This window comes from Drosophila hydei, unplaced genomic scaffold (assembly GCF_003285905.1).
Source record: "Drosophila hydei strain 15085-1641.00,03,60 unplaced genomic scaffold, DhydRS2 tig00008130-arrow-arrow-pilon, whole genome shotgun sequence".
NCBI classification, from domain to species: domain Eukaryota; kingdom Metazoa; phylum Arthropoda; class Insecta; order Diptera; family Drosophilidae; genus Drosophila; species Drosophila hydei.
The window spans coordinates 2,080,197-2,095,979 of NW_022045839.1; the positions used below are offsets into that span (position 1 = coordinate 2,080,197).

General features: G+C 42.5%; 4 protein-coding genes across 4 annotated transcripts; 2 read left to right on the top strand and 2 right to left on the bottom strand.

The window, feature by feature from the left end:
* Positions 1-2,681: 2,681 nt before the first annotated feature.
* LOC111597921 (DE-cadherin) lies at positions 2,682-10,562 on the bottom strand. Its single transcript, XM_023312865.2, has 2 exons — positions 8,862-10,562; positions 2,682-7,021 (listed from the first exon to the last, which is right to left on the bottom strand). The coding sequence occupies exons 1-2, from the start codon at positions 9,558-9,560 to the stop codon at positions 3,113-3,115; spliced, it is 4,608 nt and encodes a 1,535-aa protein (XP_023168633.2). The 5' UTR covers positions 9,561-10,562; the 3' UTR covers positions 2,682-3,112.
* Positions 10,563-11,311: 749 nt separating this feature from the next.
* On the top strand, positions 11,312-14,018 carry LOC111597952 (F-actin-capping protein subunit alpha). Its single transcript, XM_023312914.2, has 3 exons — positions 11,312-11,840; positions 12,503-12,672; positions 12,739-14,018. Exons 1-3 carry the CDS (start codon positions 11,600-11,602, stop codon positions 13,186-13,188), a joined length of 861 nt encoding a protein of 286 aa, XP_023168682.2. The 5' UTR covers positions 11,312-11,599; the 3' UTR covers positions 13,189-14,018.
* A 75-nt stretch (positions 14,019-14,093) lies between these two features.
* On the bottom strand, positions 14,094-14,795 carry LOC111597955. Its single transcript, XM_023312919.1, has 2 exons — positions 14,600-14,795; positions 14,094-14,543 (listed from the first exon to the last, which is right to left on the bottom strand). Exons 1-2 carry the CDS (start codon positions 14,769-14,771, stop codon positions 14,152-14,154), a joined length of 564 nt encoding a protein of 187 aa, XP_023168687.1. The 5' UTR covers positions 14,772-14,795; the 3' UTR covers positions 14,094-14,151.
* A 172-nt stretch (positions 14,796-14,967) lies between these two features.
* Positions 14,968-15,709, top strand: LOC111597956 (39S ribosomal protein L54, mitochondrial). The gene is made up of 3 exons (XM_023312920.2): positions 14,968-15,080; positions 15,143-15,276; positions 15,340-15,709. Exons 1-3 carry the CDS (start codon positions 14,984-14,986, stop codon positions 15,499-15,501), a joined length of 393 nt encoding a protein of 130 aa, XP_023168688.1. The 5' UTR covers positions 14,968-14,983; the 3' UTR covers positions 15,502-15,709.
* Positions 15,710-15,783: the final 74 nt, after the last annotated feature.

Here is a 15,783-nt window from a genome sequence, read left to right on the forward strand (position 1 = left end):
TTTCTGCTTGATCAGAAATGTTTTATTGATACATTCGAGAGGCAATTGAAAAGTAATTTGCTTTAAATTTATGAGCATCTGGCAACTGGAACGATAATTAAGGAATTGCCAGTATTTCGCCTTGGGTTAGCGGCAATCTTCGCTCAGCGATAGGCATGTGGTAATCGATTGTTAAGCGATAATCGATAATCGATTTGGCTGGCTAAGGCGCACCTGCACTCTATGCAGAGCACATCAAGTCTTATTTCTCAGCTGCCCCAGTTTGATGCACGCGCTGTAATCCATTTGCTCGTGCTTCAATCGATTTACACGCACTCAACACACACACACACACACAGTCACACCCGTTGAGTGTGTGCCGGCGACATGGCGGCCTACTTTTGAGTCAAGCCCGCTGATAAGATAATGGGGCTTTTCCTCCAACGCCATCACACGGTAGCCACAGTCAATGACTTCCACTGATGTTGGGCTGCCTGCCTGCCTCCCCCTCCCTCCGCCCACCCTCGCCCTGCTCACTACGTGGCTTGCCTTGTGTAAACATTGCCTCTTGAAAAATCGAAATCGTTTGCTTCGTGCTGCATTTGGCATTTTTGTTTATTTCTTCTTTCGGTCTCTGTTTATTTTGGAGCTTTCATAAGACTGTTTGTCTGTATTTCGATTTATAAGCATAATTCTGGCTGTCTTATCGATCATGTTTAGAAAGGGGAGCGCAGAGCCCAACCGAAACTGATGAGCGATCAAGTATTGCTCAAGCATCATATAAATGTGTTTCCTAACTAGCAGTTCGACTCCAAGTAGTTCCCACCTTTGGCAAATTCTTGTTAATCATAAAACCGATCCTGATCGAACATCGTCTTATCTGTATGTATATTGTATAACTCTAGCTGTCGTATCTATTGTATGTTGAAGGGGTGCCACTATATACTATATTCCTGCTCTTCGTAATTTAATGTGGAAAGTGTTTAGTTATTCAGCTTTTCTTATATATATATATATATATATATATATATATATATATTGATGTACGAGTATTTAAGCCTTTGCCTCTTATCGAACATAGTGTTATCTATATATATATATATATATATTTTTTTTTTCATCACGTTTTCTATATTAATTTGACTACATTTCAACCTCTAGGCAAATTCTTAATTGATTTTCTTATAGAGCAATATTACACATTTTGAAAGTTTAAACTTTTAGTAATTGTTTTTATGCTAATCTGTTAAAGTATTATATATATATTTATAAAATAGATGCCCATACCTTTTCTTATCAGCCAGAGGTCGCACTTCAGCTCAATTTAATGCTGTAAATCGTAAATAAATAAAAAATCTTGAAATGTTTTCTTTTAAATATATTTTGTGGTTTATTTTACACAATGTTTGTGTGTGTGTGTTTGAAGTTTTGTAAATTGATTTATATAAATAGATTTGTCAGTTAATCTAATGTGTTGGCTTGTAAAAAATTTGCTTAGTTTTTAGGACTCTGCACGAAAAAACGACTTATAAAAAATACATATCGCATATTTATTTATTAAACATTTTTCACACAAAACTTCTAGTTTTCAGGTTACTTTTATTCGATCTCTATATGGAACATAGAAATAACTGCACACACTCAAATGCATATACGATACATAATACATATATAAATATATGTATTTGGCTTATTCGTTATTTATTGGATAGATTTGTTTCTTACATATATATATATATTTATATATAAGAAATTTACAGCGAAAACTTAAGAACTTATAATAAAAATTGAGTTAAATTTTTTTCGTTTTTTTTTCTTTTCTTTTTTTTTTTTGCTTTTCATAATTTAAATGTAATTAATTTGTCTTAAGTTTGAGTTTCTATTCGGAAGTTGAAACGAGGCTCCACAACCTGTACATCTGGTGCTGGGAGTCTGTCTAAGCATAAAATACGACATAATGCCTTTCATAGAATCTATAAGTAGCTAATGGTCGCTCCTTATCCAAATTTCACGGAATCCTCTCAATGCAGATGGGAAAGTCTGTCTCTCTTTGAGAGAGTTGTTATAATGAAATCGAAAAAGACTTTGAATGGTTGAATGGAAGCAGATGGAATGACCATGATAAGAGAGACAAACACTATGCTCATGGATGTTCCGCTGAAGGTGTTCTGTGACCAGAGGCTTGTTAGTTAGCTAAGAGATTTTATGAACTGCTGGGCGGCTAAGCATAATAATTCAAATTTCTTCAAGTCACACACCAAATTTAAGAATCTATATGCTTTAACTCTTGTCTGGTGTTTTGATAAAGGCTTGAGCAAGTCTTATCCAAAGCCAGCAGATGTAACAATTAATGAGAGCTCTCCAAACGTGAACTGAATTATAAGCCATTTATTAAACAGCCCCAAGATATGATGCACTCCTAGCTAGAACGAACAATGGGAATCCTAAAATGAGAGTTTATGTATCAGCTGGTTGCACCAGAGGATTCCGCTCGACTTCCACTTCCTACACGCTACAAATATTCAGCTTTAAACTAGTCCTAGATCTATTGTTGGGAATATGCAAATCAAATGCAATGCGTTCTTTAATTCATATTTGTTGTAGGAATATTTGATTGAAATTTCGATTATTTCATAAGTGTTTAAATCGTAAATATATATATATTCATATATATATATATATGTCTATGCTACAGATGTGTGTATGTATGTATGACATATACTCTATGTGTATATATTTATATGATATTTGTGTTTAGTTCTATATTTTTTCTCGCAAAAATACAGACAACAAGGCTGCAATGATATTTTGTTCGCAGTTGCTTCGCTAAATTAAAGTTTAGATTGGTTTTACGTAAGATCAAGATCACTTTTTGCGATAATGGTATCGACAAAAACATTAATGTGTTCCTATGCCCTTGCAATGCTCCTCTATTTAGTATAAAAATCTATATATTTGCAATGTCTTGTTCAAGCGCTCGGCACGTCGATTGGCCGAGCTGGGTCCGTCCGGCTAGGCCGTCGTCCCGGCGCCCTACGCACACTTATCATAAAAGTCTTTTGAATTTCGTACTCGCTATTATCTTCGTACCGGTTGGAGTTCTTTGCCGGCTCGTCCTTCGATCGTACGCTGCTCAAATGCGCCAGCCCTGCTCGTCGTCCACGTTTGAGTCGGTATCGGAGGGCTCCTCGCCGTACATATCGGCCAGCTTGCGGAAGCGTGGTCCAAAGTTGGACAAGTAATCAAAATTGAGATCGCCGTCGTCGGTGCACGACGCCAGGCTGGACAGGCTGCCGTCCGAGTTGCCATCGCCCTCGTAGGCATAGTGCCGAACATCGTCGACCGTGTTGGCGCCCGTGTCGCGGTCGCAGTTCTCCTTCTTGCCGCCGAGGAAGTCGCCGATATCGGGTATATCATTGGGATCTCGCATGCCCGACTGCAGCGCGTGTGGATCCTTGTAGAGCTTCTCCTCGTAGAAGGGCTGAGTGCGCAGAACGTTCAGATCGTAGTCGGTGTCCCGCTCGCCGCCGCCCTCATCCTCATAGTTAATGATCGTCTCTCGGATGTCGTCGATGTCCTTCTCGTGCCAGCCGTTCTTCTGCTTCTTCTGCACCACCACGGCCAACAGTATGATCAGCAGCAGCGCAATGCACGTGATGATCGCTATGATAAAGTTGCGATCGATGCCAAAGCTGACGGCCACAGCCACCGCCCGCTGGCAGCCGCTGTCGATGTTCCGCGACAGCGACGGCATGCCCAGGTTGTAGGTGCGCTCGTTGATCGTCAGATTGCGAACGCAGCCGAAGAAGCCCTGCTGATTGGGCACGTGCGTCCAGTTCAGCTGGCGGCCCAAATGCACCAGATCCACGGGCGTGCCGCCCAGCTGCAGGGGCGAGTTGACGTTGAGGAACTCATTGGGGCCCTGAGGGGCGCCCAGACTCATGCAGGTGGACAGTCGGCAGTTGTCGACGGTCATCTCAATGCTGGCCCGTTGCAGTATGATGTCCAGCTGATAGGAGCGACCCGCCTGCAGTTGGATGTGCTGGTGCTTGATGCGCACCATGCCCGAGCCGTAGTCGACGCTGAGCACCGGGTAGCCCTTGTCCAGCTCCAGGGACAGAAAGTCGGAGATCGGCAGCAGCGGATTATAGTTGAGCGGGCCCAAGTACATGATGAGTCCCTGCTCGTGCTGCGGCGCAATCTCGAGGCTAATGCGCGTATTGTCGCAGGCGGATACGGGCTCGTAGAAGGCGTAACCATTGCCGTAGAAGCCCACGGAGACCAGTTCGCAGTGGGGACCCGTGAAGCCATCAATGCAGTCGCAGGCGTCGTTCTCGCCGTATCTGCGCGTGCCTCCATTAAGGCAGGGCTGCGAGGCAGGCACCGGTTCGCAGACGCACTGCGCCTGGACGAACGCATTGACGCCCACAAAGGAGGTGGTGTTGGAGTAGATCATGTAGGGCACGGAGCTCTTGTGCAGCTCGTTGGTGCAGGAGCTCTCGCACTTTAGCCGCTCGATCAGGCACTCGTCTATGTTGACCATCAGCATCTGCAGGCCCAGTTCATCCTCCAGGCGCTGTTGGCTCTGACCCACCATGCCATTGAGCTTCTCGGGCGCATAGTAGGGCGAGCCGTGGGCGGAGAAGCGTACGTCCAGTGTGTGATTCTCGTTCTGGAGCACCGTGAACACATCCACGTTCGACACCGACGTGTTGAACAGCTTGGCCAGCGAGTGCTGCAGGCGATCCTTCAGCGAGAAGACGTCGTCCGCCATTACGTCGCGAGGCACGCTGATGAAGTCCTCCTTGGTGATATTATAGAATCGTATGCTTCCACTCTTGTCCACCGCCTCTTCAGGCAGCTCGTGCACTATGACCGTGACGTCAGCGTCAACTGAATGCTTCTGTATCTGTGGGGCGTCCTCGGTCACCACGAACTCTAGCAAATACTCGCCTTCCTGTGTGCCCTGGAGCATGGTTATCATGCCGGTGCTGGGATTCAGACGGAACTGCTCATGTGGTATGCCGTTCTTCCATTCGAAGTACTTGTCTTCCAGATCCCAGTCATCGTCGTCGTCCACAAAGACGCGCCCGATATCCGTGTCGGGCGCCTCGCCCTTGTAGTTGTACATGAAGATGCGTGACGAACCCTCCGACATGGCATTGTCGTTGACGTCGCCAATTATCAGATGCAGAATGCTCACCGAGCTCTGCTTGGGCACGCCCGCGTCGCTGATGCGTATGGGTATGAAGTATTCCTTCTGATGCTCGCGATCGAACTGCACGTTGGCGAACAGGTAGTCGTTGTCGATGCTGAACTTGGTCTTGATGTCTGCCGAGGCTTCGCTGTCAATGCCGAAGGTGAAGGGCGGTCCATTCTGCGGCTCATCATAGTCGTTGGCCAGCAGCTGCACCACCTGGCCGGGATTCCGATTCTCCTGCCAGATGACGGGCATTTGGTTGATCAGGAAGGGCGCATTGTCGTTGATGTCCTCCAGCGTAATGATCACAGGCTTGACCGACTTCAAAGACGTGCCCACGCCATCCTCGTCGCTGGCCGAGATCAGCACTTGCCAGCTCTTGTGCCCGTTGGGCGGATCACGGTCGAGCGGCTGGATGAGACGCAGGCAACCGCTGTTGTCGATGGTCAGCAGCTTCCTGTGGTCCTCCTTGACAATCGAATAGGTGATGTGCTGGTCGGCATTGCGATCCTTGATGTCCGGATCGTATGCCTCGATATTTAGAATGCAGTCGTTCGACAGAACGGGGCCCTCCAGTATGGTCTTGCTGTACTCTTCCTTGAACACCGGCGGATTGTCGTTGACGTCCTCGATTTTGACCACCACCGTGGTGAAGTCGTCGTAGACGCCATCGAAGGCTCGCACCTTCAGCACGTACTCGGTGATCGTTTCGTAGTCGAGGCGCTGATTGACCGTAATTTTGCCCGTCTTCAGGCCGATCTTGAAGGCGTCACCCACGTTGCCGCTCTCAATGCTGTAGACAATCTGCGAGGCATTGTCCTCGTCCTCGGCCTTCACCTCGATCACCTCGTAGTTGGTGTTGGCATCCTCGAGCAGCTTATCTGCCAGGTACGTCATCTTCTGGAAGTGCGGCTTGTGATCGTTCTTGTCGCCAATGGAGATGCGGAACACCTGGTAGCCGTGATTGTGATCCCCATTGTCGAACAGACTTGAGGGTGAGTTGTCCGTGGCGCTGACCTTCACGTTGTAAAAGTCGCGCTCCTCCCGATCAAACGTGGTCAGCGCTGTGATGTTGCCCGAGTTCGGGTCGATCGCGAAGATTTCCTGATTGTCGGCCAGCTCAAAGGTGATGATATTGTTGGCCGACGTGCCGTCCATGTCGAAGGCGCGCACCTGCATGACCGGCGTGCCCGGCGGCTCGTTCTCTAATATCGTGCCGGACTTGACTTCCGTAAAGAATGGAATGTTGTCGTTGACATCCGCCACTTTGATCTTAATCTGATGCTCAGCGGAGAGCTCGAACGTGTTGCGCACGCTCATCGTCAGTGTGTATTCCGTGATGGCCTCATAGTCGAGGCTCTTGCCCAGCTTGATGGTCACCTCGTTGCCAATCTGATTGAAGACAAACGTATTCTTGCCGTTCGTCTGCTCGGTGCGACCCGTGATCAGCTCAAAAATAACCTCGGGCTTGTCGGGCATGTTGGACACGGCGCTCAGCGTGGCTATCGGCTGCGAAAAGTTCTTGAGATCCTCCTTCAGGTAGATGGGCTCGTCAATGGGATCGACGAACGAAGGCGGCTTTATCGATGACTCCACCACGCGTATGCGCACCTCGATGTGCGCCTCCTGCAGCGGATCTGGCACAATATTGAAGGCGCGCACATTTATCGTATAGGTCTGCCCGGGCCGCTTGTCAATCGGCCGACTGAGATAGATGATGCCCGACTCCCTGTCGATGCGAAAGTATTGGAAGTCTCGCTCCCGCAGTATCTCATACTCCACGATGCTATTGTTGCGATCATCAAAGTCGCTGGCACTGATCGACATGACCACTGCGTCGATCTGTAAGTAGAGCAAAAACAATATCGATTGAAGTTCTATATTCGAGAGAAGTGCCAGCTCCCATTGCCTCAGCGGAAAAACTTGCCTGCCAAAATGCGATTATGCACATTTTCCTCAAGTGAAAACTTATGCAAATTTTTACACGCAAGAAAATTCTCACCAAACCCAACCTAATGTAAGCGCGCAGCTCAACTGAGAAGTCTGCTTGTAAAGCCAAAGACCAAGCGAACAAATTGTGGTCTTAACTACAGTGGCCACTCGCTAATTGCAACCTTGGCGAATTCGCATTTTCTATAAGCACCTTGAAAGTCAACTTTTAACTTTCGCCATTTTTATACTGAGAAAACAAACTGGTTTTCAAGCCTCGCCCTGTGCCCCAAAAGTTCATGAAGTAACAATTTTTACAGCTTTAGTTTAAAGTCTTAGAATGCTAAACTCTAAAATGAAAAAGTTTTAAAACAGAGAATTGGAATTTATATTTTTATATTTTGTTCTCTTCTTATATGTCTCTAAGCATCTACTCTTTGAGGCTTTACTGTATTTAATTTATTGATCCATTTTGTGCTAAGCTTTGTCCCAAAATAATCAATAGCAGCACAGGGCAGGTGTATATATATATATATATATATATATATAGAATATATATATATATATATAGAATTAGCTCAAGGTTCTCTTGTGACATATGGTTTTAGGTCATGGGAACTGCTTAACAGAAAACTAATTGCATTTAAAAGGAAATTCTAGCCAAGCTAATTAAGTAGAGTTACTGACGAATTCCATTTTGATTTGTATCCAAATATCGTAAATTATTTTCTTTATTCAAGTGAAACGTAAATGCAAATTAAACAAGTTTTATCTATAATATAGATGAGCATATATTATTAGGTTTCTGCATCTCCCTACCCGGTTCTCGGTAAACTCTTGATTTTATCTAGACTATTAATAGCGGCTACTTCCACTTCCAGAGTAAAATGAGTTAGGTCTCGACCCGTTTGGCAGCTTTTAAGAACTATTTGTTGTGGGCAGAGAGGTAGAGCGCTTCAAGGTTTCGGGATTGACTCATCGAGTCGCGAGCTGAGAACCGCCAACTGAGAGCTGAGAACAATGAACCCCAACCTGTGCCTCTGCCATTTTTTGCCCTAACCTAACCAGCTTTTCCAGTTGAACGCCCACTCCCACGCACGCCGTGATCCTGCTGCAGCTACCCAGTTATACTCTATATGGGAGAATATCACGACTTTGTTAGCACATTTGCAACTTTCGGCACAGATCCCTTCTCTACTCTCTCTATTTGAAATACTATCCCAGACAACCTTTTCATAGACTTGCATTTTATTTCAATATTTCTCTATTTTTCTAGGCATCTTTATGAAATGGTCTTTCCCTCTTCTTAATTGTTTAGTATTTAAAAATATTGCACCACCAAATATAATTAACTATTTTATGCCATTTTAATTTTTAGTATTTTAAAATTGCAATTTTTTACTACTCTAAAAATACTGCATAATTAACTCGCTGCCTTTCCTTGATATTTTAGCTTTTAAAACAGTTGTAATAAAATATAACAATAAATATATTCTTTACATATTCTTGATATAGTTCTGCATATAAAGATATAAATACTTATCTCACAAATACTTTTTTTTAATATCAAGAGCTTCATTCAATGACATCACAGCACTCGGCATATACAGGGTGCTTCTAAATTTTAGCTGACTCAATATGCAATTCATTATTTGTTGTTAGTCACATAACAGCAGTCGGAGCAGGTAGAGTTCAAAAGGCGGTAATCCGTGGTCCGCACATTTGACCCGAGTGCTCAGTTTGAGGTACTCACCATAGTGTTCTCGGACATGGACTCGTCGTAGCGTGCCTTGTTGAAGACGGGTGGATTGTCGTTGATGTCTTCGATGGTCACGTTGAAGGTGCACACATCGTCCAGGGGCGGCAGTCCATTGTCCGTCGCCTGCACCGTGACGAAGACGAATTTCTCGTGGATGGGCTCGTCGCGGTCGAATGTGTGCGCCGTCACAATGACTCCGGAGTTCGGATGGATGACGAACTTGGGCCGATCGAAGGCCGACTGTACCAAGCTGTAGGTTATCTCCTGATTGGGATCTGGGTCCGTTGCCTGCACTGTGAACACGTATGTATTCTCCGGCTGCTCCTCCTTTACGGATGGCGCATAGCCGGCGCAGTTCTTGAACGCGGGCTTTCGATTGTCGCCCAAAAAGCTATCGTATTTGCCGCCCATGTGAAAGGTAGACGTACTCGGGCTGGAGCTGGAGCTGGAGGTACCGGCTTGGAGTGCTTCGACAAACTGGGCGGGTAAACAAGCGAAGGCGGCAACAACAACTAACGCTACCATCGCCGGTCTCTGTGGCCGAAGGCAGGTGTAGCAACTTGTTGTTGTTCTTGTTGTTGTTGTAAAGCGACATTTTCGCTTGTGTTGCTGATGTGGCTGTTGTTGAGCGGGATTCGCATTGCTGTTGCTGCTGCTGTTGTTGTTGTTGTAGTGTTGCGAACGTAACGACATTTTATTGCATTTTCTTCTGTGAACACGGAAGGCGGAAGGAGAGGGGCGTCGTGAATGGGAATTACGGTTTGATCAAGTTGTGAAATTCATAATCGTAGCAATAAACAACAAATTACACTTCTATATCACCCAGTATTTCTGTTGGTGTTTTATTCTATTATTCTGATACTCTCTGTGTGTATGTGTGTGTGTGGTTTACGTTGCTTCACTTTACGTTTTCTATTGAACTCGAATTCTAAAAATTCTCTCTCGTTCTCGGTCTGGCTCTCTTGCGCTCTTTCTTTCCCGCTTTCTCACAATCGTTGGTTTGTATTTGTGTGTTTGGCAGTTTGTTTAGACTGCATTTTCATGGCAACCGACGCACAAATACTTTGTAAAATCGAACTTAAATCAACTAGCAATTAATTTAATTAATTTTCATTCAACTTGCAGCATTTATTCTCATTTAACTTAAGAATAGTATTCACTCGTTTGCTTTGGTATTCACGTTGATTGCCAGGTTTGCTTTGTTCACGTATTCGTTGTTGCGGCTCTACAGCTTATTTCACTGGCACGAACAAACAGGTAAATCCAGGTAAAAAGTGGTTTCATATACACGCAAGCGCGCATACACATATAAAGGCCGCCTCTTTTGCAGGCATGTATGTGTGTGTTTAGGAGCGTTGTTTGGTCTTTGCACTTGTATTTGTTACCAACGCATCAATGTGTGCGTGCGTATGTGTGTGAATGTTGGCAAGACCAAGAGAAAAGGCACTTTTGTTGCTTTTGTGACGTTTGCACAAGTTACAAGCTCGATTTTATTCGTTGTTTAATTGTTCACTGCACTTTAACACAGTAGTTAACTTTATTTAACTTAACGCTTATTAAATTGGACGTATATCGGCGTTTTGTTTTGCTACAATTTTATTCACAATTGCTTTGCGATCTTGTTTGAAAGCAACCGTTAGATTAAATTAAGCGACAACAAGAGCACGAAACTCTCACGAACATCCGCACGATTCAACTGCGAGAGACAGAATGAGCAACAAGCCAAAAATGAGCGGCAAGCCAGTGAGCACAGCGATATTTTAGTTCAAAATATATCGATATAAAATGTAATCGATAGTTTATTGTGAATAATGTTATTTAACCGTAATTACTTTCTTCTTCTGTAATAATCTAACAGCTTGGAGAGTCTGTTAGTGGATGTAGGCTTAGAATAGTTCGAAATCAATTAGAAATAAATTTAATCACTGCAATTTATGAATGTAAGCCATTATTTAATATCTCTCATATATAACTTATTCAGGTGTTTAAGATTAGACGGGTAAACTTTTACGTCAGCCCCACAAAGTTGTGACCGCCACTAAATTGAAATACATTTTCGAACATTCTTTAAGCGTAATAAATCTTCGAACTTCGAGAAACCTGTCATGCGTTTAGAAATCAAAATTACAAAATTTTATTTGATCCTAAAAGTATGCATTTGTTTTTTGTTATTCTTCTTTGCTGCTATATCTAAGATACAAGTTACCGGTTAATTTGTTTCATATGTGTGCTAAAACTTTGATGCGTTTTATAAATTATTAAAATTACAGAAAATTACATTTTAAAATATGAACTTAAATCGTATCTTAAAAGTCGAAGTATTCCGAAAAGCAATATAATCGATATCGATAACAAGAGTTTTGGCCCGCAAAAACACAATAGCTGAGTATCGTTAAAGTGGCCCTCAAACATCGATACATGCATGCGATATTGGACTTGTCACTAAGTAATATACTAAATAAATACCAAAGGAAAAACTCTGTCATCGTCATCGTTCATTGTCTTTTCATTAATTGCTTGAAAAAGTAAAAAAAGGCCGGATTAATTTTTATACGGGTAGAAAATTTAAGTTTAAAACAATATTGGCGGAAACACATGCCAGTTGCAACTGCCGTACACACCCATATACACGTACTGTGCAATACTGCGATAGTTTAACACCACCAAAAGCAACAACAATAACAACCTAAAAACCAAACACTGCCCCAAATTCGTGAATCACCAACGAAATAATGGAACAAACACAGATTACAGATGCGGAAAAGGTTCGCATTGTCTCCGAGTTTATACTGCATGCTCCACCCGGCGAATTCAACGAGGTATTTAACGACGTCCGCGAGCTACTGAAGAACGACTCCTTGCTGAAGGATGGCGCCAGCCACGCCTTCTCCCAATACAACAAGGACCAACTAACGCCCGTGCGGGTCGAGGGCAGTGAACACAATGCGATCATCTCAGAGTACAATGATTTGGGTAATTATTCCAATTCCAATTTATACGACTTAACCTGTAGGGGGTGGGGGTAGGCAATAGGAGTAGGAGTGGGCGTCAGCTGCTGAGAGTTTGTTTGCTTATGTTTTTATGGCGTTTGCCATATATGGGCATACGCTTCAAAAAGACAGTCAGCCGAAGCACACACACACGCACAATATTTACAACTGGCTACAGTGGAAGCAATCGCCGTTGAATCGAATATAAATAGAAATATGAATTAAAGTAAATGCTTGAATAAAATAATTACAATAATTAATAAGAGGTAAATCAAGAAACTTTAAATAAAATTTTAAATGAGAATTTCATTTATTTTTGTTTTATCAAAAATTAGTCATAGATAAAGTTGGCTGCAGTTATTCCCCTTTTAAAATCGTTTAACTTAAATATTTATTATTTTATTATTTCTAAATTTAGCCACTCAGCATTTTGTAAAGCTTTCTTATCATAAAAGATTTAGATATTGATAAGATATATATATATATATATATATATATATATATATATATATATATCTTATCAATATCTAAATCTAAATCTATATATATATATATATATATATCTTATCAATATCTAAATCTAAATCTATATATATGCATTTGCTTTTATATACATTTTCTTATCTATTTTGTTTACATTTACAGGGAATGGTCGCTTCTATGATCCTCGCACAAAGCAGTCCTTTAAATACGATCATCTAAGGAAAGAGGCGTCCGACTACCAGGACTTGAAGGCCGATGCCAATGCGGAATCGTGGCGAGCTGCACTGGATCTAGCAGCTTTAGCATATACCGCCAACCACTACAGGCATGGCGTAAGTTCAATTAACTAAATATTTTCTTAAATATATATATTTATGAACGATTTATTTGGGCTGCAGGTGAGCTCAGTATTTGGCAAGTCGCAAGGCAATCAGGTGACGCTGACCATTTGTATTGAGGATCATCAGTTCCAGCCGAAGAACTATTGGAATGGCAGATGGCGTTCGCAGTGGCACGTTAGCTTCCAGGCTGGCAGTGGCACGGCGGAGCTGAAGGGTGTGCTAAAGGTTCAGGTGCACTACTATGAGGATGGCAATGTTCAGTTGGTGTCATCGAAGGATTGTCGCGAGAGCGTTGTCGTATCCAACGAACAGCAGTTGGCTAATGAGGTCATACGCCTGATCGAGGAGGCGGAGAACGAGTATCAATTGGCCATCTCGGAAAACTACCAAACTATGTCGGACACCACGTTCAAGGCGATGCGGCGACAGCTGCCCATAACCAAAACCAAGATTGACTGGAGCAAAATCGTATCTTACAGTATTGGTAAAGAGCTAAAGACGCAATAAGAACAGGAGCAGCAAGCGGAAGCCGGTGGCACGCCAATATCCCCGTTGCCCATGGCAGTGCCGGCGCAGTCCCAGATCAAAAGACCCAACAGTCTTCCACTTGCAATGGCAAATCGAGAGTAGTGAACGGATCGGAGCGGAAGTCGCAGCAAGAACCATATATATACACTATCTATTTACGATCGTTAAATGTTGGCGCTTATGTAATAACTGTCTTTAATTTGCTTATCTTTTACAACCACAACACATGCATCAATACTTAACTACTACATCTACATACATATACATGCACAGAGCATACATTTCTTATCTGTTATATTATGATGAAAGTGGATATGTATATATATATAAACGGAACACACACACACTCACACAAACACATACTATGTGCATATATGTATGTGCAACGTAATGTATCAAATCAATTAAACTTGGATGATTGTCGTCAGCTCGAACCTGGATCATAGTCACAATCGCCACCAACAGTCGCCTTTATCGTTTAATTAAGCGCGTGTTTTTAATTATAATAATAATAATAATAATAATAATAGAATGCATGTACTTTCAACAATGTATTATAAACTTATAAGAGCATCGGTCCATTTATGTGTGTAACCCTTGTCTCTCTCTCACTGAAGCTGGCATCAGTTAGATCTAAGTGACAGCACCTTGCAACAGCAGCAGTAAACAATTTATATAAAATCTTTTTTAAAAAACGAACAATATTTTAATGCATTCAATAAACACATCTACACAATTGCAAGATAATTGACAAAAACTATTAATAATACGAATATACATATATATACAAAGAAAGGAGCGCTGCATAAACAAACAAAAATGTAAGTTTTTTGTTTAAGACTTTTTTTTATTTTTGAAAATTTTTGTACACTAAAACGGATATTTAAAAAGCTTGCATAGTCAAATTTAACACGAATAAATAATATAAATTGAAAATTTTATTCATCGCATGCGTCCACCATCCGCAGTATGAACAAAGGCCGAAGACTCCTCCGCTTGATGAAGTGGTTGTGGTTTCGGGTATGTCTGTCTCTCATAATGTGGTACGCCTTCTGGTAATTCCGTGTGATTGCGTTCTAAAGGAGCCTCCATGGAGTAATCATTTTGCTTTTTAATTAAAAACCGCTTATTGGGATGCTGGTTCGCTTCCAATTCAAGTCGATCTATGAACCAGCCTTTTTCTCGATTTGTTGCCCAAAAAAAAACTGTACCTTTGTCCTTGGGTCCACGTACAGAAATCTCAAATTGGGCCCTATCCGCATTGCATATATTGTTGGCATTGGACATGTCAAAGCCAGAGTCTTTAATGGGTTCGCCTAGCAATCCAACAGCACCTGTAAAAATTTGTTTACAATTTAGCCGAACAGCTGGTATTGGTCTATCCCCTTACCCTTGTGTTGGCGTAGTGTTTGCATGGCCAATTTGTAGTATTCTGTGGAACGAACACGATCTTCAAGTTTCCAGCGCATGAACATAACTGCTGAAATGGACACCATCGCTCCATACACACATATGTTGCCCAGTGTTCGATTGGACGGAAGCCGCAGCTTGATTGTCGGCATTCTTGTATTGAAATTTGCCTTTGCTCAACTTGTATAATTTAGTTATCGCTCAAATACCGGCGCAGGGATGATTTCGATAGATTGTTACATGTGTGCCCGTTTGGCAAATTTAATCTGATTATACAACTATATCGCAGCAGTTCGAGCGTGTTATAAATAGGAATGAATTAGATCTGAACTTGAAGTCGTAGTCAACTATAAATTTAACAGCTATGAATAATCTGACGCTTACTTTAAATATGCTAAGGCAGCGCCTCACAGTCTCAACGATTGCTGCGCGCTGCTATGCAGCCAAGCCGGTGGCAGCAGGTGAGTTTCTTAACTTTGTAATTTATTCTTCATATTGATAATTGAAATATCTAACAATATAGTGGGCAAAAAGAAGAAGCTTGGCAAGCTGGGGCCTATAATGGAAAAGAAGGTTATACCAGTCGAAACGGATGCTAATAAATTGGTGAACTACGTGTGCGGCAGCAACTACCTAAAGACGGGTGAAGACATCAAGGTAAATGTGAATTCAATAAAAAACTAACTAACTAAACTGGCGCTAATCTTTACTCATTTGCAGCTGAAGCCCGACGCGGAGTACCCAGATTGGTTGTGGACTCTTAATACAGAACGCATCATACCGCTGGAGGAATTGGACCCCGATACCAAACAGTATTGGCGCCGCCTGCGTAAAATGGCGTTGCGTCGCAACAATCAATTGTCCAAGCTGAAAAAGTTCTAAGTACGTTATTTTTTTTGTGACAGGTGCTGGTCACACTAGCCACCTGACCTTCAACTGTTTAAATGAATCGTGTGTCGCGTTCTTTGGTCAGCCGAGAATTCATTCTATTTGCCTTGCTGTTGGAGCAAGAATAAACACTTCGATTCATTTTATTGCTACGTTCTTGTAGCACATGTATACAAGCTTTTATTTAACAACAACTTGCACTTATCGATTATATTGTTTGCACTCTTTTACACGTACAAAGCGTATAAAATACAAGCGTAACACAAAAAGTTGAAT

What these genes read in the sequence shown, in the direction of transcription:
- LOC111597921 (XM_023312865.2), bottom strand. Translation starts at nt 9,560, where the DNA reads ATGTCGTTACGTTCGCAACACTACAACAACAACAACAGCAGCAGCAAC. An exon ending in CCATGTCCGAGAACACTATG is followed by an intron (nt 7,022 to 8,861) that starts GTGAGTACCTCA and finishes CTCTACTTACAG; the next exon opens with ATCGACGCAGTGGTCATGTC.
- LOC111597952 (XM_023312914.2), top strand. Translation starts at nt 11,600, where the DNA reads ATGGAACAAACACAGATTACAGATGCGGAAAAGGTTCGCATTGTCTCC. An exon ending in CTCAGAGTACAATGATTTGG is followed by an intron (nt 11,841 to 12,502) that starts GTAATTATTCCA and finishes TTACATTTACAG; the next exon opens with GGAATGGTCGCTTCTATGAT. An exon ending in CCAACCACTACAGGCATGGC is followed by an intron (nt 12,673 to 12,738) that starts GTAAGTTCAATT and finishes TTTGGGCTGCAG; the next exon opens with GTGAGCTCAGTATTTGGCAA.
- LOC111597955 (XM_023312919.1), bottom strand. Translation starts at nt 14,771, where the DNA reads ATGCCGACAATCAAGCTGCGGCTTCCGTCCAATCGAACACTGGGCAAC. An exon ending in AACACTACGCCAACACAAGG is followed by an intron (nt 14,544 to 14,599) that starts GTAAGGGGATAG and finishes AAATTTTTACAG; the next exon opens with GTGCTGTTGGATTGCTAGGC.
- LOC111597956 (XM_023312920.2), top strand. Translation starts at nt 14,984, where the DNA reads ATGAATAATCTGACGCTTACTTTAAATATGCTAAGGCAGCGCCTCACA. An exon ending in AGCCAAGCCGGTGGCAGCAG is followed by an intron (nt 15,081 to 15,142) that starts GTGAGTTTCTTA and finishes CTAACAATATAG; the next exon opens with TGGGCAAAAAGAAGAAGCTT. An exon ending in AGACGGGTGAAGACATCAAG is followed by an intron (nt 15,277 to 15,339) that starts GTAAATGTGAAT and finishes ACTCATTTGCAG; the next exon opens with CTGAAGCCCGACGCGGAGTA.